The sequence below is a fragment of the Asterias rubens genome, chromosome 2 (genome assembly GCF_902459465.1).
Source record: "Asterias rubens chromosome 2, eAstRub1.3, whole genome shotgun sequence".
Classification (NCBI taxonomy): domain Eukaryota; kingdom Metazoa; phylum Echinodermata; class Asteroidea; order Forcipulatida; family Asteriidae; genus Asterias; species Asterias rubens.
Genome location: NC_047063.1, coordinates 19,393,630 through 19,421,525, shown reverse-complemented (window position 1 = coordinate 19,421,525; position 27,896 = coordinate 19,393,630). Strand labels below are relative to the sequence as shown.

Here is a 27,896-nt window from a genome sequence, read left to right as displayed (position 1 = left end):
GGAATAAAAGAATAGTGACTCGTTGTTAAATGTCCGTTTAAAACCTTGCAGGGTCGTTGCCGTGTGATAAAGGCCCTCGCCGGCTCAATATTGATATAATAGCTATTGCAAATATATATAAAACAAATATTTGGTGGCCTGACGTTATACCAGACTCTTTCTCACCACCAACTATTGTTTTTGCAAAAAAAAAAAAAAAAAAAAAAAAAACATCTTCGAAGGGGATCATTTCTCAAATTGCTATTAAACCAATTAGTTGTTATGGTCATTGTATTTTAGAGTACTGTAAATACCCAAAAAGTACCATCTGGCCCTCTAATTCACAAATAATAAAAGAACTTTTAAAATTACTTCGAAAAACATGTTACTTTGCCAAACTGTTTGTCCACTGCTAAACATTGAGTTGTAGTACAAAACTTTATAAAATAATTTGCAGTAACTTTAATAGGCCTATATATTGCAGCTCAATTTAGAGATATTATTTATTTCAGTTCATTGCGTATGTTTTTCTCAATCTCCCTACTGATGATACAGAACAAATTACAAAGATGTATTTTCCTTCAACATGTTCAGATCAATGGGGGGGGGGGGTGAATACAGGCAGTTGGGTAACCGCTATTAGGGGGGGGGGGACCACCACAGGTGTGGGTGCCCATATCAGAATTGATTTGTCTGCAAATACAACATCTATATTCGTGTAAGGTTAACGATGATGCCATGTGTCTTTTTTCATTAGATTGCTCAGTCTAAAGGAATAAAATACTAAGTATATACATGATGAAAGTACTGACTACATTCAATGGGATTAACCATTGACAACAAAACAAAAAGTTCCTATAAAACAAAAATTGCTTGTCTACTCAGTGCAGTTAACACATCAAAATAATAACCTTGAAATCATAACAGGAAACTGAAGAAGGTCAAACCATAAATCAAATCTCACAATTCCACAGTGAATCTTGTTACATTAAAAAAACTGTTATTCCTATCTCTTTGACCATCAACAACAGATATATATTGAAAGTCACACCCTATAATTTTAAAGAAAAATGAATATCACACTCACACAAGAAGATCTATCAAATAATGCACAATTAAAATAAAATCCTATAAAAAAAGACGTGAAAGACAAAAAGTCATCAAGGTTATCCAAACAACACCGAAATTAGAAAAATGGAAAGTGTGGGGGTGCAGGTATATAGGTGTTTATGTATATATTGGTGGAATCCCTCTAAGCCTAAATAACCACTCAAGCATTGCTATTAAATCAACAACATAAATGGATCCCAACTAAATTATTCCTCAACAGCAGTGTCTTTGTCGCAATTACATTACCAACTTGAATATATTACTGGTTATTACAGATTTAAAAAATGGTTTTCCACGTCATACCGTCGTTCAAGAATATATTAATGGTTAGTACAGATAAAAAAAAATGGTTTTCCACGTCATACCGACGACACTTCTTGGTCAACTCTTCCGTTTCTGGCGGACATTAAACTGACCTGGGCTTCGACGGAGGCTGATTCTTGTCTCGTGGCAGGAAAAGTGACCTCTGAAGGTGTGGTTGTCTGTGAAAGGCAAGGACAAAACAAGGCATGAATCGAAGAACGGTTAAAGAATTAAAAAGGTAGAGTATCAGCATGATCATATGTCAAAAAAGGAGTGTAGAAAACTTTGCATGGTTGGACAATGGCTGAAGACAGATCTTTCTGATTAGTGCAAACATGATTAAGCCAACATTTTCAAAGGTTTTATATTTCATGATCGACATGTCGAGTTGAAACCAACGGTTCTTTTCAGAACCAACCCAACTCATTGGCGATAGTCATTACATGATGTTACCGCAAACCTTTCTATATTTCATGTATATGGTTGAGGGTTAATCACTAAACATTAACACTGTCTACAACTATTTTGTCTTCTCTGCCAATACTGTATATTTATGCAAGTGTACTAGCATGATCATGTCACAAATGGAGTATAGAAGATTTTTCATGTTGATGTGAAGTGACATGGGAGAGGAGGATAATGGAGGGTTGAGATCCTCTGTGGGCAAGTAGGCCTAATGAGCAGGATTAAAAGCAGTGGACACTATTGGTAATTACTCAAAATAATTACTTGGTAACGAGTAATCGGGAGAGGTTGATGGTATAAAACATTGTGAGAAATGGCTCCCTCTCAAGTGACGTAGTTTTCGAGAAAGAAGTAATTTTCAAGGAATGTGATTTCGAGACCTCAGATTTAGAATTTGAATGGTACAAGGGTGTTTTTTCTTTCAGTATTATCTCGCAACTTCTACAACCGATTGAGCTAAAATTTTCACAGGTTTGTTATTTTATGCATATGTTGAAATACACAAAGTGAGAAGACGTGGTCTCAGACAATTACCAATAGTGTCCATTGTCTTGAAGGGTAATTTTCCATTCAAATTTGGTGCCATAAAAACTGATATTTTTTCACATTACCACGTTACCTCAAAGTGAAATGTTTCTCATAATGCTTTGAAGCTTGCTGTAGGCTCCTAACCAATAGTTGTTATTGCCATTATTTTAAGAGTGAATACCAAAATGTGTACCTTGCCTTAAAGACACTGGACACCTTTGGTAATTGTCAAAGACCAAGTCTTCTCAGTTGGTGTACACTCTATGATCTCAACATATGCATAAAATAACAAACCTGTGAAAATTTGAGCTAAATTGGCTGTCAAAGTTGCGAGATAACAGTGGAAGAAAAAACACCCTTGTCACAGGAAGTTGTGTGCTTTCAGATGCTTGATTTCGGGACCTTAAAATCTAATTCTTAGGTCTCGAAATCAAATACAAATATTTTAGTGGAAAATTACCTCTTTCTCAAAAACTACTGTACTTCAGAGGGAGCCGTTTCTCACAATGTTTTATACTATCAACGTCTCTCCATTGCTGGTTACCAAGTAGGTTTCTATGCTAACAATTACTTTGAGTAACTACCAATAGTGTAATTGCCAATGTCTTCAAAGACTTATTTTGTTACTTACAGGTGTGATTGGAAGATGTTGGGAATGAAGAACGGCGTCATGGACAGTTAGATACATGTGATCCAACCCAATAGTGTGGTCGTTTAACCGATCAAAATACTGAAGCAGGGCTTCCCTCGTGGCAACTGAAACAAACGAATCATTTATAATGTAATGTTTAAAGGAACGTTACAGAATTGGTAGGACAAAAAAAAGGGTGAAGATCACATATTTACATAAAACTTACAAGGTCTAATGATGATGATAGTAGAACACTTCCCTTGAAATATTTCTGTCTGAAATTTCATATTTGATTAGAAATAAATAGTCTAATATCGCGTTTGGGGTTTATTGCTCAGTGAGCTTTTTATTCATTTCTGTATTGGCGTTGATGCAATGCAAAATTTGTAATCGGTTTTTCACTATTCTCTCGTGACCCAGATGGCTGATCGAACTCAAACTTCTACAGGTTTGTCATTTTATGTATATGGTGGATTATATAAAGTGCTTACACTGCTAGCAAAACCGATTCTGTAATACTCCTTTAACCTATCATAGAACTTACTTAAAGCTTCCCTTGTGATGGGTTGAATGAAAGGAAATGCAAAGATCACGCATGATACTTGGTGTTGGGAAAAAGTAGGAATATTTTATGGCTGACATACATGTTCATGTTCAAACGGTGTGGGCTTTGTTGGCAGACCCACAACTCATAGAGAAAGTTTTATGGGTATATGGTTTCTCCGCAACCCTCCGTATATTCCAATATTTTACCATTTGCTCTATAAGCCATTTTGAGATATGGTGAACACAATAATATGGCACTATAAGGTTTCTGTTAATATGTCTGTAGACACCCAAATCAAACAGTGCACTCATATATAGGTGTTCGCCATAACTCAAAAGGGCTAATGAACACACTCTGGAAGTCAAATATTTTTTTCAAACACCCGTGATGTATCAACTTTTTGAAAAAGATAAAAGGAAATGGTGAGTTTTCACCTTTACATCCTGCGAAGACTACGTGGATTTCTTTCTTGCAGCAGTGATCGACGATTGAATGTAGCGTCTTCAGACCGACCATGTCCACGAAACTGAACATGCTACAATCGATAATAATGGTGTGGAGGGGATTCTCTGATGATGTCATCGCACCAGAGAGACTGGAGAGTTCTGAGGTTTCTGATGAGCTTTGGGGAGTCCGTTCGTTGCCGTTGTGCTGATGATAGAATGGGTAAGAAGTAATGTAAAGGCAATATTAGCATGGGTAAGACGTAGTACACAGGAATTATTAAAGACACTGGACACTATTGGTAATTGTCAAAGACAAGTGTTCTCACTTGGTGTATCTCAACATATGCATATGCATAAAAAATAACAAACCGGTGAAAACTTGAGCTCAATTGGTCATCGAAGTTGAGAGATAACTATGAAAAAAAAAGCACCCTTGTCAGACGAGGTTGTGTGCTTTCAGATGCGTGATTTCGAGACCTCAAAATCTAATGCTGAAGTCTGGAAATCAAATTCGTGGAAAATTACTTCTTTCTCGAAATCTACGTTACTTCAGAGGGAGCCGTTTCCTACAATGTTTTATACTATCAACCTCTCCCCTTTACTCTTCACCAAGTAAGGTGTTATGCTAATAATTATTTTGAGTAATTACCAAGAGTGTCCACTGCCTTTAAGTAAGTGTCTGTTTATATCAACTGCTCTAGAATCCTGGGACTCATTTACTGACAAGTATTGTATACTTTAAGGCAAAGTAAGAAAAAGTATGTCTGTTTCAAGATTGGGTCATATATTGATAAGTAGGCATACTCAAAAAATTACTGAACATAAAAACTTAATCTGTGAACTTTGAACTTTGTGAGAAGCACTGCAGGTGTTGATAATATAAACTACATGTATGAGCGCCATGAGCGCCTGCATTGGCGGATAATGGCGCTATGCAAGACTTCGTTTATTATTATTATCGAGAAAGAATTCACCTCAAAGAAATGCGATACGGATAATTTTTCAAACAAAAATTATTTAAACCTGAGAAACGATTTGTGTTTATGAATAATTTCTCAGATTTCTGAGGTTGGTTTTTTCATTCCCGAAATGCTGCAACCAGCAATGCGGTCGTTATCTGCTGTTACCCCGCTAAACATGGATGGATTTGACGTTCTCGAAAACGCTACAACCTCTTGCAACAAATTTTTTATAGGTTACTTTTATTGTAAAAATCTCCATTTACACATGATTGAAACAATTGAACGGTTCCAAAAACCAAAAGGAACTCTTTGCCTTTAAAGAACTCAATGAGAATGGGCCCAAAGGTGTAAGGCTGTGTCCGAAATGGCGACTTCTGCTACAGCTACAGCTAGATCAGCGTATGTGTCAGTGTTGAAGAATAGGCAGATGCCTATGGCATCTGATGGGTGGCATGGTTGGCTTACGTGCTGAAAGCGCTCGCCTCTAACCAAGGTGACCCCGGTTCAATTCCCGGCCAGGGCCATATGTGAGTTGAGTTGTGCATTGGTTCTCTGCTGTGCCACTAGGGTTTTCCAGACCATCCGGTTATCCTCCCTCGGGAAAAAATATCAAAAACTTTCGATCTTGGCTGTGCTATGTGGTCATAATAGGTTGATGTGGCTGGCAGCCAAAGGCGCCCTTGCATGCCAGCTTCTCGAAAATGTTGTAGCCGCGTCCTTTGCAATTCAGCTCTTAGCTGTGAGTAAGGATGGTTAGCCCACTAAATTATTATTATTATGCGCAATCTAGCCATAGCTGCAGCCAAAGTCACAGGTTCAGACACAGCCTTAGAGACTTGAAACTCACCGGTTGGGTCCCATTAAGACCATTTCCATTAATAGTGTCACTGGTACCTCGTCGTTGTTTCTTCTTGAAGACTTTAGAGTAGAGAGAATTCTTGAAGTATTCGGCGTTGACGAAACACAGGCAGGACTGAGATCTGAATATCTTAATCCCAGGAACCTGTTCAGCCTGTGTAGTCAACATAATGAAAACTCTGATTAAATTCCATTTTGTTGTATGGTTTTCAATTGATTTCCTAAATTTGCTAAGCATAAAGAAAACCTGCTAAATAAAAGAAACTTTACATAGTTAAGTTCCCAGGTTTGCTAAGAATTAAAAAAAACATGCTAAATTTACCCAAACTTGTTAAGCATAACTTAATTCTGCTCAATAGACTAAACTTTACATGGTTTTCAATGAAATTCCCCAAATTGCTAAGCCTTATGAAATCCTGCTAAATAAAAGAAATTATCACTTGCCAATGATGTACATTAACCAATTAGAGACCATAGCGGCCACTACTTGTAGCAGCTTTTACTCAAATGCCCATAGAGGGTTCTAATGGCCAAGAGAAGTTTAAAGGTACTTCAAACGACCCAAAGATAATATTATATAACAATAAGTAATAATAATTAATTTAATATTTACACTGCCAGTCTAACATAAACATTATTAAGTGCAGAACAAGTTTTAAAATACACAGAATGGAAGAAAAAGATAACGAAACAAGACTGGTCACCAGGCCACAGTATGGGGAAACGTCTGTCTCGTCAACAGACAACTAATAGTCACTACTAGTAGGGAAACCTTTCAGTATGAAACATATTTCATCAATACTGGGAATGATATATTATCATTATATTATAGGCTTCTGCAGACTTCTCCGGCTATTGAACCTGAAGGCAAAAATAATCGTACATATGTACGTCAGAGTTAAGTATTTAAGTAGGACAAACATCATGCCTGCAATATACAATCAGGTATTACACAAATTATCAGTTACAACAAAAACATCAGACAATAAGAAATGAAAGGTACATGTAAATTTTGCAGAGTAAAGACATTCAATAAAGGAAAAACAAAAACATCACATATTCCACAACGCTCATTTTACGTGATTTATTTTGGTATAACAAGCAGTTTGTGTTGAGTTTGTGGTTTTTTACAGTCACCAACTTCAACTGCCCATTACTTGTTTCCGTTATTTAAACTTTTAATGAACAATGCATATTTGAGTAGGGTGCCCTCTATCAGAGGGTCAAAGGTTGCCAATTGGTTTACCCTGTGCACCACACATACATAGATCTGCATTGTACATATGATTATCAATGTCATTTTACCTACATGTACATGTATAGCAGGCCTCAAAATAACTCTAAACACCTACAGCCATTGCTGTGGTGCTTTTGCTGTGATGCCCTTTGTAAATTTAAAAATAACATTTTCTTTAAAGAGGTGCCCCTTAACAGAGGGAAACTGCTGAACCCCTCTATAATCACACTGGGACAATAAATATGGTAGCCACCGAGCTTTGAGACTGCCCATTCACATTCTCTGAAACCTTAGGCTTCCAACTCGCCCTGATTCTGCAGAATGTTTCTGAAAAAGCAACCAATCTTTCCAGTTGTGATGAACAAACTTCTAAATTTTCCTGAGACTTAAAATATTTGACTTACTGCCTCATAGTAGTTGATATCTCTGTAGATGTCAGTGCCAGGAATGCGGCCGATGATCGAGCTGTAAGGTTGCTGGGTGCGTATGATGACCGTCATTAGGGAGAACACAACACCTATAGCCAAGCCGATATCCACGCCGAGTAAGATGGTAGAGAGGCAGGTTACCATCCATATCAACTAGGAGGGCAAAAGAGGTGTTAATTTCAATTGAAAGGCTAATTACAGTGGAATAAGTCTCGTGCAGATAGTAACACGAAATAACAAAGATTCAATGTTTCTATGAAATCAAATCTGCTTTTTAAATTCTATTCATACCAACAATTTTGAAAATCTTAATATCCATATCAATTTGTTGTAATTATGATTTCAATTTCTTTTTTTGTACTCAATATCAAAACAAAATTAAAGATGAGGATGCTCATTTTTGGGGGAAAAAAACATTTGCCAATCACACCCAAATTTGTGCATCCATTGCATTCAGCCTCATTGGATACGGGATGCAGAAGTGCTACATGTATACATGTATTTGCATCTATTCCACTTGCGCTTGTGTAAACACTAACATATTAAATGCAAAGAGAAGAAAGGAGAATGCAGAGTGGAAATAGAAACATAAATCCGAAAAGAGAAAAAGGGGTTGAGGTTTGGTAGTGTTACTTTTTTTTTTATGGAGGAGCAAATAAGCCTTTGAAATCAACTATTTTCTTGTTAAAATGTTGAGTAGAAACTTTGAGACAGGTTATTGCTTACAATGCTAACTGGAATACTCACAAAGTCATAGGTTGAAACCTGCCACAGCAGTACCAGATCCTTGACCTGACGAAACATGCCAGCAAGCGCTACTACAATGATGGATGCAAGACAGCACTGTAAACAATCAAGGAATGGAACATCATTCATATCATCAGTTCTTATATGACGCTTTATCTATCAGCTTCTCCTAGCACTTATTAGGATTTGTTATTACTCAAGAGTCACATATATAGCACCTTGTAAGGGTTTAGAAGATGATAAATGTTGGAGTCTTAAATAGCGTACATACACTACATGTATCCATCCAATACAGGCCATAAATTAGGCTGATTAACTGAGACACAAACAGGGTTTTAAATTTTGCAAGCAAATTTGCCAATCTATGGAAAAAACAGTGTATTCAAAGTTAAAAAAAAATTCTGACAAACCTTCAATTAAGGAATGGTAAATCATAAATAATAATCAATTCTTATATGGCACTCTATTACCCACCAGCGTTTATAAGCACTAACTATGATTTTTCTATTTACTAGTCACATTTGTATAGCACTGAGTGGAATACAGAAAAATATAGTGCTTTGCGTCCCATACTCAAGCGAGGCTGAAGGCCAATATGGATATGGGACACAGATGCTGAACAAAATAATATATTTGAAATAAGAAAAACATCACAGAAAGTCACAGGCCTTGAATTTTCTTCATGAATCTGCGATAAGATCTTTCCTGACGATGACGAGAGCAAGCTAGTCAAAACATTGAGACCAGTTCAAAAACTGATTCCGCTGCAGTACACTTAATCATGATCCTATAAGCTAAAGTAGTAGTCACAGCCTATTTTCTATACCATCCGCTCGGTATTAGTTAAAAAAAGCAGGACAGTTCGTTTCAGAACTGAGAAATTTCCCGAACCCCCGAACATCTACTCCGCGGTACTAGAATAAGCAAGCAATTCTCCAAGAACAAACTCTACCTGGTAAGTAGATACACACATGGTGTTACCGTAAACCAAAGGAATATTGATACCTCACCATGCAATGACTCAAATACTATATAAGACATTTTTCAACATACCTTGGGTAAATCTGTAAATAGTGGACCAATAAGAAGTAGAACCAGTAGAACAACCAGGCTGGATATCAGTCCAGCAAGCTGTAGAGAAGAAATTAACATGAACAAAAAATATGAATATTCAGGCAACGCAAAGTCTTGATACTTTTATTAATGTTATTGTAATGTTATTTCTCTCCACAAGCTCAATAAAATCACACACAGACGAGATAAACTAAGACCTAAAATATGGAGAAGTAGGAAAAGGAAATGTTTCTACAACCTAAATGTTCGGTCTGCCTATTCTAAAAAGTTCAGACAAGAAATATTGAGAAGGCTACACTAAGGAGGAAAAGGAAATGTTTTCTACAACCTAAATGTTCGGTCTGCTGATTCTAAAAAGTTCAGACAAGAAATATACACAGGAAAAACCAAATAATATAAACAATTGTATTTTCTATTTGAGTTTTACCCACTATTCAATTTTTTTTATAGACACTGTAGACTCACTACTTTTCCCCAACCCCCTCGCGAGTCCTGCTAAAGCAATCCACAGGCATATATCTCCGATGGGATTTGAACCCACTGCCTTAATTATTCTGTGGCAATTGTCTATACCACTAGATCACTTTGCTTTTCCGGTAAATAGAGTCGGCTTAATTTCAGCAAAAGGATCCAGAACAGGGTCCTGTCCTGAACCCACTGCCTTAATTATTCTGTGGCAATTGTCTATACCACTAGATCACTGAGCTTTTCCGGTAAATAGAGTCGGCTTAATTCCAGCAAAACGATCCAAAACAGGGTCCTGTCCTATACAAAAAGGTAGAGGGTGAGGAAAGATACCACTAGGCCAACCCGACCACCCATGGCTGGCTTAATCATAATAATATCAAAGTCTTATATAGCACACGTACATGTATCTACCAAACAAGGTTCTCAAGACAATTAGGATATACATTAGGCCAAATTAAAAAAAATTCCAGGTGATTGTCCGGATTTTTCAAAAAAGAGGAGGATGAGGGCCTTATTATTTACTATTTACTATTTGATGTCCGCTTAGCATTTCAAATCAAACAGGCCACCAATTCTTCAGTTTGAATCAACCAAAAACTTATTTTATACCTTTATTTGCATGAGGACCTGTGTTAACACTAACACTTAAACAGGGTCGAATATCACTAAAAAGATTTGCTGGTAGGCATTCACTAATATTGTTTTATGAAACAGACGGTTAAGGATGCTGCCCCAAAAAAGGATGCGGGCGGGGACGTTCAACTGGTATTTTTTTTTATTTGGTCTTATACAGAAAGAAGGGTTATTGCAGCTACGAGTTATGAGACCCAGTTGTGTAGCACCTTATAAGGGTTTACAAGGTGGTACGCATATTTAGCAGCAAAAGCCAGGAGCACCGGGGCGAAACCCTTTTCTTTTTGAAGTGCACTGGGTTCTGTTACAAAAAAATTAGTTACGCAACACATGGGACCACCGACTTTACATCCCATCCGAATGACCAAGCAATGGTTAAGTGTCTTGCTTAATGTCACCACAAGTGTCACGGTTGGGGAGAGTCATACACTAACTATTGGCTTACCTGAGTTTTACCGCCAGATACGTCCTGGACGAGCGACCGTGATAATGAAGCGGAGACCGGGAAACAATTGAAGAAGGAACCAAAGATCTGACAACTCCCATAGGCCAGTAACTCCTAGAACAGAAACCAACAATCAAGAGTTACATATGTCCCAAATTCCAAAGGAAAGTGAAGGAGGGGTACTTTTATTATTATTATTATTAGCAAGTCCCTTAATAATAATAATAACAACTTTCGATTTATATAGCGCCTAATAACTAACACTTAATTCTCTAAGCGCTTTACATTAGTGCCCTGGTCATAGGGCCAGTAACATCCCTTTTTAATGTCCCTCAGCTCCCTTGGGAGTATACAACCAAGTCCCACAACGGTAATGAGGAATGTTTTGATCAGACGTAATGGCATCCTAAAAAGAAGATGTAAATTTGAATCCTACAATGTATCTTTCTTAACATTTTGCAGTCGGTAGGAAATCCTTTTTCACAATGTTATAAAGCAAACACTGGCGCCGGAACAAATATATTGACCAACGAAGATTGCTAGATATAGCTCAGCTGGTAGAGCACCGGAGGTGGCAGGTTCGAAGCCTGCTCTAGTAAGTTTGCCTTTGTGCAACCCAAACGCATTTAAACTCAATAAAATTAAAAAGATTTTAGGGGGGGTACTTTAGTGCAGGAGGAAACTAGTATACTTGTAGTTAAAGTATGGGAACAACTGGGGGACACATATCAGGCACAGATTTAAAAACTCAAGCACTGTTCCATACATAAAATTAATTCCCACCTGATTTGCATCTATCTCATATTTGTGTTTCTTTGCAAATATCTTTGCCATGGAGATAGAAACAGCAAAGCCCACGATTGCGATGGCAATGGCGTCCCCGATGAGGACACTGAAGTAGCCCAGCGAGGGCAGTCTAGGAGCAGGAATACTGCAGCGGGAGCAACAAAAATAAAGAAGCTTTAACAAAGACAAATCAAGAAACAAAATGACCTTAACTTTAAGTTTGAGTATTACTTGCAAATGTGATGCATCAAGTGAAGAAAATTTAATCATATGACTTTTTCAATATCAAAACAAAATTCAAGTCAAATATTTAAAACAGGTAGTCGTACATGTAGTTGTGTTGACTGTTTTGAAAGTAGAAAAGTAATAATAACTTTGTAGGCCAAACAGACAGATCTTTGTTATTTGAATGGCAGAACATGTGTCATACATTATTTTACCACATATTTATTTTTGTGATGCCCCACAATTTAATATTGGAGTCCAATATGGATAATTATTGTACACTTCACAGCACTGTTCCTAAAAAACGAGTAACCCACACACAACAACAAAATATAAAGTGAAAACATCCAAAAAGTTTGCAGCTATGAATGCAAAAAGAGAAAATGAGAGCGGGAAAAGAAATTTACCCTGTGGGAATGTTTCCGACAACAGCCAGGTCCAAATTGTCGTTGAAATGTCCAAAGTATGAGATGACCGTTGCCACAATTATCTGCATTGATAATGTTTGGACGAGTTAGCAAGCAAGCAAAAGAAATGAATGCCCAGCAACTGCTGAAAATACAGCATTTATGAGAACATCACGCCAGTGCAAAATTATTGTGTCTCTCATTGTACATTCTCCTGAAGACGAGCAGAGTTTATTATTAAAAACTTCAAGACAACGCTGGTCAGAGCCTACACCCCACAAAAGAAATGTTCACATGGTTGTACCCACTAGATTACTAAGGGAATAAAAGGGTAGCGATGAGTTCTTCAACATACGTTTAAAGCCGGCAGGGTAGAGCCAAGGGGAGGGCCTTTATCGCACGGAAATTTGAGGTTTGAAAAAAAAATTCCCCAAACTTTGTGAAGAATCTGTTCGATGCGCGTGGGTTGTGTTACGCGTGCGCGCTTAGATTACGCGCTGATAGCTATGATTTGCGCGTTCCGCATGATAATCTTGCGCGTTCCGCATGATAATCTTGCGCGCCCGACACGCGGAAGCCAGCTCAGTGTGCATGAACAGAGCTCCAGTGTGCATTAACAAAAGGTTTATGCACACCCACATGACGCGTTCTCCTTCCAATAGGAGTAGAGAAACTGTCTGGGGTATTTATGAATATTTATTCATAGTTTCCTCCTACTGTATCTCGACTTTTCACAATGTTGTACAATGTATCTGGCACAAAAAAGGTCAGTACATGTTTTGTTTGCACATCTGGGGTCGATTTCCCCAAAGAGAATCTAACAATCCCTCGCACACACAAAAGGCCAGGGGACCGGTCCTTTTCAGTCGCTGGTCCCCAGTGCTGGAACGCCCTACCAAGTCCTATTCGGAACACCAACACACTCCAGACATTCAAGAGTAAATTAAAAACACATCTATTCTCATAGTCGTCTTTTCCGTAGCACTCTTCCAGCGCATTGAATTTTGTAAAATGCGCTTTATAAGTCTTGTTTATTTTTATTATTAGGTGTTCGGGCAACAGCCCGAACAACTCATTGATTTTGTTCGGTTTTTTTTTTTTTTTTTTTTTTGTTGGTTTTTCTTATTCTTCTCGCTGTCGATTGTCCGCAAGAAAAAGCATAGATGCAAAGCATTAAGTTGAAACTTTGCACACAGGTAGACAATAACCAGTAGATGATACAAAAGTTGTTACGTCACGATGACGTCATCAGTTGACGAGATACACTAATTCAAAGTTTATTATTTCAAAAAATCATAACTTTTGATCTACATGAGGGATTTTTACAATCAATACATCATCGGAAAGGGCATTAAAAACTCCGTAAACGCCTCACAGACATGACCACATTTTGATTTTGTCTTCCGGCTCAAAAGAGAGGTTGAAAAATTCGAAATTCACGTCTGAAAAACAACGTAAATCCCCCGTTGGTATGTGCATAAACATTACACTTAGGCATACACACAACGTGTAGTGTATTAGCTGTGCGGGAGAGTCATGCTCCAGTGATCATCCATAGAGCGCGAAAAAGCTTCATGTAGAATAGTCTTCGTTCAAGGCGTTTAACTTTTTGACCTTGTCTTCTGGTTCAAATTGAATTTATTGTATATTATCTACGACCGTACTGCGTTGATATGACCGGTTCCCGTCCGATCACTGAAGTTAAGCAAAATCGGGCTTGGTCAGTACTTTGATGGGAGACCAATTGGCGACCAAATTTTGTATTATTTATTTTTTTATTTTATTTTTTCTTCTCCTATTAGCTTCGTTTTTAGTCTGTTTTCAAGTCGTTTTCAACAAACATTTCTCCTCCGGTTAGTTAGTCTCTTCTCCAGTCGTCATTATGCATAAGTTCCTATGCTTATGCCCTCAACCACAAAAGCTATTTTGACAATCTACATCAAATGAAAGGGCTTTACGTACGTAGTCTGTTTTTAAGGCGTTTTCAACAAACATTTCCTTTCCGGTTAGTTAGTCTCTTCTCCAGTTCTCCACAAAAGCTATTTTGACAATCTACATCATATGAAAGGGCTTTACGTACGTATGTAGTGCCTTTAGAATGCTTTGAATGCTTTGAAAAAGGCGTTAACTAATGGCTTTTAGGCTGAAATGTACACATTAATGCTTGTGTATAGTCGCGTTCAAGGCGTTTTCATAAATACATTTCCCTCTTTTAATAAGTTAGTCTCTTCCACAGTCGTCAGTATTTAATAAGTTCATATTTCCTCAAACACAAAAGCTATTTTGTCAATCTTTACATCATACGAAAGAGCTTTACGTACTTCATAAAAATGGAGATGTTGGTGACCTTCTCTTGACCTTTTGACTTGTCTTAAGCAAGGCTATGAAATGAACAATTTGCTAGGTGCGTCCAGTAAGCACAAAATCGACCGTTAAGCAGCTCTATGAAGTTGGGCCCTGCTCTAGCAGCGGTAAGAGATCTGCTCCAGCAGTGCAAACCTTGTAGGATCAAATCCCACCAATTTTATAAAACACATTGTGTTAGGATTAAAGGGGTTAAGTTTTGATTTAAAAAAAAATAGATATGTACACCGAACAAGTGTTTGTAAATATACAACCACTACATGTAAAGTTTTTCTTTATACATCTTTTTCGAAAGAGCCATATACCTGGAGATACTCGTGTAGTGGTTAAGAAATGTCAGTTTTAGATGTGGTAGGCAACCATTATAGAGGGAAACCCCAAACAATCACGTAGGGTCTGAACAATCAATCCACACGATTCAAGCCTTCGTCCCTAGATTTTAACTGGGGTGCACTACAAGTTCACATGCTAAAATTTTCACCTAGTTTGTATTTGTTAATTATTCGTGTTTGGAGCATTATCAAGGGTTCCAACAGCCGGTGTGGGCGTTTTTTATTGTCATTTATGAGCTAGCAACTATTAGTGCAACTTTTGACATTACAAATAATATTAGCTCCCCGTTTAACTGTTTACATCTGTTTTCATAAATACACAAGTCATCAATAAAAACTTAATATTTGTTTTAATGACTTATATATTTATGAAAACAGATGTAAACAGTTAAGTGGGGAGCTAATAGTTGCTAGCTCATAAATGACAATAAAAAAACGTCCACACCGGCTGTTGGAACCTTAACAATGCTCCAAACATGAGTAATTTATAAATACACACTAAGGTGAACATTTTAATAATATTATCTGCGCAATTATATCAATCTGAAAAGTACAAATCAGTACTTGCAGTAAGTGGAATAATTATGCCAAACAGCAGAAATTCGAATTAACTCTAGTTTGTAGAACGGAGACCTAATTATAATTTTCATTAATTTTGTTTAGCATGAATACATTAAATGTCAGGTCAGGCGTTTTGTAAAAACAAATTCTTACGATATTGGCCAAGAGCTAAGCTATTTCTTTATTCCTTACGTTTCCTGACATTTTGTTCAAAGATCATTTCGACAAGCGTAATTACACCGACCGAATTCAAAAGTTAAGGAGTCTCGAAACGGCCTGAATTGTGCACCACTGCATGAAAACGGCTTTGATCTGTACCCATCATTTTTCATCTTTTGGCATCGGCTCGGAAATACGCCCAACGTTTCCCATACTTTTTGGAAGCGTCTGGGATAAGCACGGACCGTACCACTTCTCAATGCTTACTTTATTGTACAATGCCTGGAAAATTGCTAGAATCATATGAAAGGGCCTCACGTATTCCACAAAAATGGGTATGTTGGTGACCTTCTCTTGACTTTTTGACCTTTTTAAACTGGAAGAGCCTGTAAAATGCTTTGAAAAGGCAGTATTTAAAGGCTTTTAGGTTGAAATGTACACTTTTTGATGCTTTTTTTTATAAAATTATTACACATCGAGAAAACTGTTTGGTTTTGATTTCTTTGTAATTTGACGAGCTATTAACAATACTTGTTTCATTTATTCAAACACTGACCCAACAATAGCCGAACACCTAGTGTTTGTTTCTACAAACACTATATCTATTTAATTTTTTTTTTTTTTCTTCTCCTATAAATAGCTTCGTTTTTAGTCTATTTTCAAGGCGTTTTCAACTAACATTTATTTTCCGGTTAGTTAGTCTCTTCTTCAGTCGTCATTATGCATAAGGCTCCAACCACAAAAGCTATTTTGACAATCTACATCATATGAAAGGGCTTTACGTACGTAGTCTGTTTTCAAGGCGTTTTCAACAAACATTTCCCTTCCGGTTAGTTAGTCTCTTCTCCAGTCGTCATTATTCATCAGTTCACATTTCCTCGACCACAAAAGCTATTTTGACAATCTATACATCATATGAAAGGGCCTCACGTACTTCACAAAAATGGGTATGTTGGTGACCTTATCTTGACCTTTTGACCTTTTTACACCGGAAGTGCCCGTAAAATGCTTTGAAAGGGCATTTAAAGGCTTTTAGGTTGAAATGTACACTTTTTGATGCTTTACCATAAAATTATTACACATCAAGAAAACTGTTTGGTTTTGATTTCTTTGCAATTTGACGAGCTATCAACAACACTTTTTTTCATTGATTCAAACAGTGACCCAACAATAGCCGAACACCTAGTGTTTGTTTCTACAAACACTATATCTAGTTTTTTTTTTTTTTTGGTTTTTCTTATTCTTCTCGCTGTCGATTGTCCGCAAGAAAAAGCATAGATGCGAAGCTTGCATTAAGTTGAAACTTTGCACACAGGTAGACAATAACCAGTAGATGATACAAAAGTTCTTACGTCACGATGACGTCATCAGTTGACGAGATACACTCATTCAAAGTTTGTTATTTCAAAAAATCATAACTTTTGATCTGCATGAAGGATTTTTACAATCAATACATCATCGGAAAGGGCATTAAAAACTCCGTAAACACCTCACAGACATGACCCCATTTCGATCTTGTCTTCCGGTTCAAAATCGAGGTTGAAAATTTCAAAATTCATGTACACTGTATGAAGACTACAAAATTCCCCCATTGATTGCGCGTAAAGATTTTACAATTACATGTTCATGTACTTTGTCACCACGTGTAAGCATGCGGTGCATTGCGGTCACCACGTGTAAGTATGCGGTATTATTTCAAAAAACATAACTTTTGATCTGCATGACGGATTTTGACAATCAATACATCATCGGAAAGGGCATTAAAAACTCCGTAAACACCTCACAGACATGACCCCATTTTGATCTTGTCTTCTGGCTCAAAATCGATGTTGAAAAATCTAAAATTCACGTATAAAGCACTACAAAATTCCCCCATTGATTGCGCGTAAAGATTTTACAATTACATGTACATGTACTTTGTCACCACGTGTAAGCATGCGGTGCATTGCGGTCACCACGTGTAAGTATGCGGTGCATTGATGAGCATAGTCACGCTTTGCACCACGTGTTGATCGTTTTAGTCCGCGTACCATACTGCGTTGATAACACCTGTCACTAAAGTTAAGCAAAATCGAGCCCAGTCAGTATTTGGATGGGAGACCACTTAGCGACCAAAATTTGTACGATTTATTTTTGTATTTAATTTTTTTTTCTCCTATAAATAGCTTCGCTTTAGTCTGTTTTCAACGCGTTTTCAAGAAAGATTTTCCTCCTAGTTAGTCTCTTCTCCAGTCGTAATTATGCATAAGCTCCCATATCCTCAACCACACAAGCTATTTTGACAATCTATACATCATATGAAAGGGCTTTACGTACGTAGTCTGTTTTCAAGGTGTTTTCAACAAACATTTCCTTTTCGGTTAGTTAGTCTCTTCTCCAGTCGTCATTATGCATAAGTTCCTATGTCCTCAACCACACAAGCTATTTTGACAATCTATACATCATATGAAAGGGCTTTACGTACGTAGTCTGTTTTCAGATGTTTTCAACAAACATTTCCTATTCGGTTAGTTAGTCTCTTCTCCAGTCGTCATTATGCATAAGTTCCAATGTCCTCAACCACAAAAGCTATTTTGACAAACTATACATCATATGACGGGCTTTACGTACGTAGTCTGTTTTCAAGGCGGTTTCAACAAAGATTTTCCTCCTAGTTAGGATCTTCTCCAGTCGTCATTATGCATAAGCTCCCATATCCTCAACCACACAAGCTATTTTGACAATCTATACATCATATGAAAGGGCTTTACGTACGTAGTCTGTTTTAAGGTTTTTTCAACAAACATTTCCCTTTCGGTTAGTTAGTCTCTTCTCCAGTCGTCATTATGCATAAGTTCCTATGTCCTCAACCACACAAGCTATTTTGACAATATATACATCATATGAAAGGGCTTTACGTACGTAGTCTGTTTTCAGATGTTTTCAACAAACATTTCCTATTCGGTTAGTTAGTCTCTTCTCCAGTCGTCATTATGCATAAGTTCCTATGTCCTCAACCACAAAAGCTATTTTGACAATCTATACATCATATGAAAGGGCTTTACGTACGTAGTCTGTTTTCAAGGCGTTTTCAACAAACATTTCCCTTCTGGTTAGTTAGGCTCTTCTCCAGTCGCCATTATTCATCAGTTCACGTTTCCTCAACCACAAAAGCTATTTTGACAATCTATACATCATATGAAAGGGCCTCACGTATTCCACAAAAATGGGTGTGTTGGTGACCTTTTCTTGACTTTTTGACCTTTTTAAACTGGAAGAGCCTGTAAAATGCTTTGAAAAGGCAGTATTTAAAGGCTTTTAGGTTGAAATGTACACTTTTTGATGCTTTTTCTATAAATTATTACACATCGAGAAAACTGTTTGGTTTTGATTTCTTTGTAATTTGACGAGCTATTAACAATACTTGTTTCATTTATTCAAACACTGACCCAACAATAGCCGAACACCTAGTGTTTGTTTGTACAAACACTATATCTAGTTATTATTATTATTATTAGGACTAGTCCTAGCTTAAGACTAGTCCTAGGAGAAAATGTTGTACTGAACTGAGATATTAAAAACGTATGGCTAGTCGTAAGTTAGGACGAGTAACTCGTCTTAACTCGAGACAAGCTAGTCTCTTTGTGAAATCCACCCTTGGGTTATTTTAAGCAAAATACAAGGTTTACACAAGAAGAGCTATTTTAGGAGATACATCATTTTGCACCAACACGATGAGATGATGGAAACAGCTAAAAAGATAAGATTAAAAGATCATAACATTAACAATTAATGTGTGCACTGCACATTAGGCATGGGATCAAAACAGATCGTTCATTTAACTTCCACCACCATGAAAAAATAAAAAGGTTAAAAGAAAACCTTAAAACATGCAAAAGTGAAAAGGCTAGTAAACCAACAAGCTAAACTGGTCCAACTTACTAGTATTAAGACTAGAGCAACATGCATCGGTCCAAAGAAAACTGTGGGGAAAAGGATGTGCTTGGCATGAAGCACTACAGCTGTTGGTAGTAAACACTATTCATAAATACTCCACTCCTATTGGTGGAGAGCGCGTCACGTGGGGGTGTTTAAACTGTTGATAATGACCAGTGACGAACGGCGTGTCAGGCCCGCAAAATTATCACGCGGAGAGCAATTCATAGCTATTCGTAACAGCGCATAATCTATTTCTAAATGCGTAGTCTATTTGTTAGCGCGTGCACGTATTCTATTTCTAAGTGCGCCTGCGTACACACAACCCACGCGCAACAGACTCTTCACAAAGGTTTTGAAAAAAATATTTCAAACCTTGAATTTTCAATTGTCAAAGTGTCTGTAATTGTATTTGTTTAACGTTTTTTTTAAAAGGCTTTGGCTCGGGCCTTTATCACACGACAATTCGACCCTGCCGACTTGAAACGGCCGTGTACGTAAGAACTCGACGCTACCCTTTTATTCCCTTATTTCGAAACAGGATTCCCTTCAAAGTAAAAGCGTCTGGATAATTTCTCAGCGAGAAACATTTGAATCCAAGATAAGATTCATGCATGAATCGTTTCTCAGACTTCAGAGGGTTGGCGTCGGGAATGCTGCAGTCGAAGATGCGGTTGGTAACCGCTGTCACCTCACTCAATCGGATCAATTCAACAATCTTGTAAAAACCACTACAGCTGAAATTTTCCCGTATTACTTTTATTTTATTTTATTTTCGTGTGAAAACTTGCTTGTGCGACAAAGCCCAGTGAAAGCCCAACATTATATCCGAACTCGTGCAAACAAGACCAAACACATTCTACTGTAGGTTTACAGCATCACATTCAAGTGCTGTTGGTTTTGCTACATCTAATTCAATTTTCTTACTATAATTCAACTTACAACGATGAGCTCCGAGGGGACGGGGATATTCCTTCTAGGTTCTCTGACCCGTTGTCTCACCCCGTCTATCACCATGTGTGTCCCCCTGTGTCGTAAGAAGTCTCGGATCTCGTTGATTGCGACTAGAAAGGAGATGGTGATGATGGACGTGATGACTGCCGCCACGTTGACCTGGGAGAGCTTGCTGAAAAACTCAATGTAACCCTGTCGGGTGGAAAGAAAAGTGGTACAAAGTTTTAGGTGCTAAACGCGATTGGGAAGGATAACTAACATCATTGTTTAATTTACGTCAGAAAGCCTACTGAAGATCATACAACAGTTGTCTTTACTACAAAATCATTTTTTGGGAGGCAAGCAAAAACCGATATTTCTTTATTTTTAGGGCAAAATAAAACCGGAATTGGGTTAAAAATTTAGAAATCACATCCTCTTGTACTGACCCTTACGAGGGAAAATGGCCCTGTTGACCTCTGAACTCTGATCCCAAACAGATGTCTGAACTGGCTGGTGAAGACGTGAACCGCTGCTCCAGTAGTGAACCCCCTGACCAGCGGTTCAGAGAGGTAGATGGTGACAAAGCCCAACCTGAAGATGCCCATTAACATCTGAGACGAGAAGGATAGGTGAAGAGAAAATGTTGATGAGTACATTAACAAAAACATTTTGTTTTTCTTGGAGGAAAAATCTACAGGCAACTAAGGTGAGATGACAACATTCCAACGATTTTAAACCAAAACCCCAATATTCGAGCTATTTGAACAAATACCCCAACATTGTAGATACTCCAACCGAGGAATCCAACATTTTAGAGATTCAAATCCAAGACCCCCAATATTCTACAGATTCAATTCCATACCAAATCATTCTCAGATCCCAACATAGACACCTGCAGAATCAATTAAATCATTCTTCAGGCCTGAAATTTCATCTGTGAGATGGCAAGGCCATTTCCATTTTGAAAAGGGCACTTCCATTGGAAAATCTTTAAGTCTATGAGAAATTTTTGAAGGGGAACCAAGGCCAAGACCAGGGGCCAATTGCTTGAAAATAGCTCGCTTATATTACACATGTTACTGGCCAAAATTTCATGGCATACACATTGCTTATGACTAGTATTTAGCTGTTGTTTACTTAGCATAACAATTGAGTGGTATCTTGGCCGGTAATCTGATTTGACTAAGCAATGAATTTTTTGCTTAAGCAAAATTTTGTGCTTAAGCAGCTCTATGGGCCCAGGGGGCAACAGCGGCAATGGACTCCATGGCCTGCATGTAATTCCAGGCCTGAAGTATCTCTAATGCCATCCGTACACCAGTTAATCTATTATTTCTGTATTTTTGGCGTCAGGTAAAACACTGGTTGACTAGTTCACTGAACATTGATATTAATTTTGACGACACGACCAATTAATATAAAATGGTCTGCTTTTAATTTAATTCTCATTCTTTGCCGTTTTCATCGCATGAAGATGAATGACAGAAAGCCCTCGTTTATTCTTGTCAAAAAAGAAATAAATTGTTATTTTGTTATGGAAAAAATGATCTTTGTTAAGAATAACAACTTTAGACAAGTTCAATACAAAATGGGAGCCTTTTGTATTGCTATGTACTAACTAAATGCCATGCACATCATCAAATTTCCTGCTTTTGCCATCTGCCTATTCTATTTTTGTACCGTTCTATAAGTATTTGGTTTTACGAGTATTTTGTGTGGCTATGTACATTGCAGTAACTTGAATAAAATTCCCCCTCCAGGGTCTTTCGTACCTGAGCTATTCCAACAGCTAAGGCCAAAGCGGATGCAACATACACCCTTTGTAAATCATTGTTTTCATCATTTGTGGACCCTTCAGTAGCTGCTTCAGTCGCATTGGACGGATCGCTCAGTATTCGGTCGATTGCCTGACCGGTCATGATGCACACAACGGCAAATGTTCCTGTAGCAAATAAGAATAAAGACAGCATCAGTATCTTATAATATTTATGTGTAAACTCACTTTTGTTCAGCACACAACCTAGGCACCAGAAATAAATTATGTACCAAACCATGATTTGATAAACTGTTCATCATCAAGGCCCAATTTCACAGAGCTGCTTAGTAGACAGTTATGCTTCGGCGACAGATTGAGCTAAAATTTTCGCAGGGTTGTTATTTTATGCATATGTTGAGAAGTTGCGAGATATTAATGAAAGAACAAAACACCCTTGTCCCACGAAGTTGTGTGCTTTCAGATGCTTGATTTTGAGACCTCAAGTTCAAAACTTGAGGTCTCGAATTAGTGGAAAATTCCTTTATTCTCGAAAACTATGTCACTTCAGAGGGAGCGTTTCTCTCATATCAACCTCTCCCCATTACTCGTAATCAAGTACGGTTTTATACTCATAATTATTAAAGGCAGTGTCCACTGCCTTTAAAGACGGTGTGAGTGATATATAATACTTAGAGTATCCTATATAATACTTTGAGTATCCTTTATTCTGGTACGCATAATTCTGCTTAGCAATCTTTTGTGCTTAAAGGCAAAGTATCCCTTTAGTTTTTAGAACCATTTTGAAGATGATTAAAGCATACTGATCAAAACATTAAGTTTTGCCACAACCGATTCCACTCAGAACCACCTCAACACATATACTCAAAGAGAGATTTTCAAGATATTTAGTTTGAATGTAAACCTTTGGTGTTATGAAACTTACCAAGTGATACGTGCCGTGACGTTCCCGTGATGGTATAACACAGAACGGAAAAGAATGCCACATATAGACCATACACAGGAGGCAGTGCAGCGAGCAGTGCATACGCCATTGCTGTTTAGAGAAGAGAAAATTTGCTAAATTGCTGTACCGGGGCTTGAATTAATGGAAAATATAGTGTACCAACGGCTCTTGCCAGAACCAACACTCCTAGTGGTTCTGTTGTACCCTTAAAGGAACACGTTGCCTTGGATTGGTCAAGTTGGTCTGTAAAAAGCGTTTGTTACCGTTTGTTATAAAATGCATATGGGTAGAAAGATGTTGTAAAAGTAGAATACAATGATCAACACAAATATGCCACGAAATTGCACAGTTTTCCTTTTACCTCGTCGACTCACATGATCGGCCATTTTTGGTAGTCAAATTTAAATCTCCCATAAATGACCAAAAAGGAAAACCACGCAATTCGAGGCAAATTTGTGTGGACCATTGTATTCTACTTTTAAATCATCTTTCCAACCATATATATGCATTTTATAAAAAAACGGTCACAAACGCTTTTTATAGACCAACTCGACCGATCCGAGGCAACGTGTTCCTTTAATCTAACAGGTCACTTCTTCTATTTTCCACAATTTGAAGAGCTTCAAGACATAATCTCACGCCTAGCTGGTCTCTGTACTTGGCATCTCTGAATGATGATTATGGTATTTTGATGTCTTGGCACAACTGCGCACAGTTGTAAATCTGTCAAGGCTAGACAATTCAGTTGGTATAGTGCCAGCACAATCCGGAAGTTGTTGGTTCAACTTCAAATCCCGCTCTACAATCCAAAATTAGTTTCTGAGTGTCATAATTAAAAACCATACAATTATAAAAAGCTTAGACAGACATAGGAATCTTCAGGCCCAACTCAACACTGAGGCAACAAAGGCGATTGCCTCCATGCCCCCTGTACATTGCCTTGGTGCCCTTGGTTTCGTTGAACAGCTCCAGTAGAAATTTACATAGGGTGCCCTTTACCAAAGAGAAAATGCCTTGGTGCTAAGCTTGGGCGATATCACGATATTATCGAATATCGCGATATTAATTTGGGAACGAAATCGATTTCGATCTCGGATGGATTTGGTTTTAATCGAAATATGGATATATCGCAATATATAGCGATATATCACGATAATCGGGATATCGATTAAATATCGTGATGTATTTTCTAGCTGAGACATCTTGCACGCCATAGGCTTGGAGTAAAACCAGAAGAATAGGTCATTAGAACACCTCTCTTATGCTATGACTGTCTCTTCTACAACTTTCACTTGGAGTTTTGAAGACTGATGATGTCAAATTTAATTAATCGCGATTATATCGAATATCGCGATATATTGTCGGCGATATATCGTGAATAAAATAAAGCGATATCGCCCAAGCTTACTTGGTGCCCTTGCCATTAAAAAAAAAAAGCACACGGGCCTGAATCTTATACCTTGAGGTATTCTCATAGTTCCGACAGTCAACCCTGAGATGATGTCACTCAATAAGTTCTGTCGGACCTCATATGCAGGCAACCACTTGAAGATGGGAAATCGCCCAGTCATGAAACTCTTTACACTACTCAGTGTGCACCGCTGCTGTCCGACGAACTTCCGTACCCTCATCGACGCGGACTGATCAAGGTCGTTCTGTTCGTAGCCCTGCTGGAACTCATGCTCCGTGTAGACTGGACGGGAAACCTTCATGTTGATGCTTCGTATGTGTCGACGACGTCGGGCATGGTTGGTGTTATCTTCCGTATTGGAAGCCATGATTCCTTTGTGTTTTCTTCAACTGTTGTTTTGATTTAAACCTATTTTACGGAAAGATTGAAAACAATTCATTGTTTATAAACATATTTAATAGAAATATAATCTATACTCATAAATACCTCAGACAGTTTCACTATTCTTACTGGTGGAGAGCGCGTCACGTGGGGGTGTATAAACCTTTTATAATGACCAGTTAAAAGTATTGAAACATGGGCGTGACACGCGAGCTTGCACCTGTGCTTATAAGACAGTTTCTTCATTCCTATTGGTCGAGAGCAAAGGCTCAAACAGTTGTGCCACATCACGCGATATGCGCGAAGCACACAGCTTCACCCTATAAGGAGTTGTTTATCCGAGGGCCTTACCATTTCATAGCTAGCTAGATGGATGTTGTGTTTAAAGAAATCATTGAACAATTAAAAATTGTGCATTTATTTTACCTTTTGACCAAAAAGTGTTGATGTTTTTTTGACCAAAAAGGTATTTATCATAATATGAATGGGAATCATAGTGTGTTTAATAGGTTTTTAACTAGTGGTTCTTGATAATTTACCTCGACTTCGTCTCGGTAAAATGATCAAGTCCAGGCCTCGGGACAGGTTTAAAACCACAAGTTAACAACCTCCTCACCACACATTGATTCCCTTATTTATATATTGTCACTTTGGATAACTTTCCGTATGGCGCCACCACCTTTTCACTCATTTTTACAAAAAGGGATATCTCATTGAGGTAAATTAGATACTATACTATTATATCATATCAAATGAAAAAGTGGTGGTGCCATACGGAAACTTTTCCCTCATGGAGGTAAATTAGATACTTTCAACTTTCAAGTTTCATAATCGAATGAAAAAGTGGTGGCGCCATACGGAACCCTTTCCTAATTCCTGTTCTATTTTTAAGGTAGCCCATCATGCCCATTATTAGCCTGCCTGAGAGTGATTCATTTAAACATGAATGGACAGTATTAACATAGGCCATGATAATAATGATTTGATTCCCTTCAACTTGCTCTCCTCATCCATTACAATTACATTACTTTTGTCTTGAGATTGAGAATTACAGGAATAAATCATGTTTCATTCTTTTCTATAAAATGTAGGCCTAATCATTTGTTTTCAATTTAGTGATTGGTTTTCAAACTTGTTTCTACATCTGTATATCACACGCAGACAATGCATTTGCTTTGCTCCAAAGTCAGATTATCAGATTATTTTGAACCGTAGGCCTATCCTACTGTACTAGGCCTAGTTTTAAAATAGTTTCTTTATTTTACTAAAACACTAAAAATAATATAGAAAAAAAAAGATGTGAAAAAGACAACTGTGAAAATTTTCTTGTTTGAACAATTCAAACAGAAAGTAATATTACACAAGTGACAATTAGTATCAATTATATTTTATCAATTCAGACGGAAAGTATTATTACATAAAGTGACAGAAAGGTTTCCGTATGGCGCCACCACTTTTTCATTTGATATGATATAATAATATAGTATCTAATTTACCTCAATGAGATATCCCTTTTTGTAAAAATGAGTGAAAAGGTGGTGGCGCCATACGGAAAGTTATGAGGGAAAAGTTTCCGTATGGCACCACCACTTTTTCATTCGAAATAAAATAATATAGTATCTAATTTACCTGATAGATATATCCCTTTTTGTTAAAATGAGTGAAAAAGTGGTGGCGCCATACGGAAAGTTATCCAAACTTACACTCACAATCAAACATCGGCGAAAATAATTATGAAAACACGGTAATTGGAGACTCCATTTAAGTTTTACAACATTCCGAGAGCAAAAAGTTACGACGATGGATGGGCGGACAACACTCATATAATTGAACACTCATACAATTTGAGCCCACACATTAGTTTAATCATTGCACTCAGTTTTTAATGTTCGTCAACGACCGTCATTGATGTTGCATGATGTTGTGTGTGTGCTGGGGTGTGTGGGTTTAAAGTGCCGATTAAGCCGAAGCTGAGCTCATTGATTGGCACTCTAGTCGCGGCTTCGCTGCAATTTTGTTGTCTGCACATTAGAGTTGCCAACCTCAAAAAAATATCTGATGTTTTTTAATTCCCTGTTTTGAATCGATTTAGAATCTTTTTTATTATTGACTACGACAGTGCATGGCAATTGATCTTTGTACCTGAGGTGAAAAAGTTGCGCTCCGGCTGGCTTTTTTTTACCCGCATACTTTGAAATCCCACATGGACTTGTCCAATTTATAATCCACATGGCGTTAGTTAAAACGGGGGTCTCTTTTTTATGTCAAAATTGTTAAAAATTAGTACAAAGAGACCCAGTGAATTTCTGAATGTCTAATGTCTAGTATATAAATTCTTTAAAAATGAACAAAAAAAGGCCAATATTATCTAATTTACGTTATTATTCTTTGAAGTTAAATTCTACACAAATTTCTATGAGTGCTTTCTTTAAAAATGTGCAAGTTATTTATAACCTAATATTTTTTATGACCTGCCTTGAACAGGCCCTATTTGAAATTAAAAACAAACCTAGTGTTATGTAAAAAATAAATATCAATTATGTATGCTTTCTAACCCCTTTCCACTTCACTGCTTATGTTTCACTTAGTTACCTGTTCATGTTTGTGGGGTTGTCATTTAGCCTTCGAGAAAGACTCTGCTAGGGTCGAAACGTCAGGCCATTAACTATTTTTTGCATTTTATAAACGGTTACGAACCTAAAAAGACATTGCTTGAGCATTAACAGCCTATATCAGCCAAAACAGATTACATAGAAGAAGAAAAAAAATAAAAATAAAATAAACCTGATGATCCAAGTTGAGCAAGTTATCAAAAACACCCAACACTAGCTAGCACAG

At 37.5% G+C, this 27,896-nt stretch overlaps 1 protein-coding gene across 3 annotated transcripts; it reads right to left on the bottom strand.

Annotated features, from left to right (window-relative positions):
• Positions 1 to 6: 6 nt before the first annotated feature.
• LOC117306979 (pendrin-like) lies at positions 7 to 26,856 on the bottom strand. 3 transcript variants are annotated; one of them, XM_033791589.1, is made up of 16 exons: positions 26,762 to 26,856; positions 24,726 to 25,085; positions 23,246 to 23,356; positions 22,319 to 22,488; positions 20,993 to 21,157; positions 20,553 to 20,756; positions 12,280 to 12,362; positions 11,645 to 11,792; positions 10,862 to 10,975; positions 9,295 to 9,372; positions 8,242 to 8,337; positions 7,471 to 7,647; positions 5,819 to 5,983; positions 3,998 to 4,214; positions 3,017 to 3,141; positions 7 to 1,571 (listed from the first exon to the last, which is right to left on the bottom strand). In XM_033791589.1, exons 2-16 carry the CDS (start codon positions 25,042 to 25,044, stop codon positions 1,449 to 1,451), a joined length of 2,295 nt encoding a protein of 764 aa, XP_033647480.1. In that variant the 5' UTR covers positions 25,045 to 25,085; positions 26,762 to 26,856; the 3' UTR covers positions 7 to 1,448. The 3 variants fall into 3 exon arrangements, with proteins under 3 accessions (XP_033647480.1, XP_033647481.1, XP_033647482.1); XM_033791590.1 differs by having other exon boundaries at positions 26,768 to 26,856; XM_033791591.1 differs by lacking the exons at positions 11,645 to 11,792; positions 12,280 to 12,362.
• Between the last annotated feature and the right edge of the window lie 1,040 nt (positions 26,857 to 27,896).

Excerpts from the sequence above, each read along its gene's own strand:
- LOC117306979 (XM_033791589.1), bottom strand. The coding sequence starts at position 25,044 with ATGGCTTCCAATACGGAAGATAACACCAACCATGCCCGACGTCGTCGA. Across the intron at positions 20,757-20,992 it reads GGCCATTTTCCCTCGTAAGG|GGTTACATTGAGTTTTTCAG; the intron begins GTCAGTACAAGA and ends TCCACCCGACAG. Across the intron at positions 3,142-3,997 it reads AGTCTTCGCAGGATGTAAAG|TTGCCACGAGGGAAGCCCTG; the intron begins GTGAAAACTCAC and ends CGTTTGTTTCAG.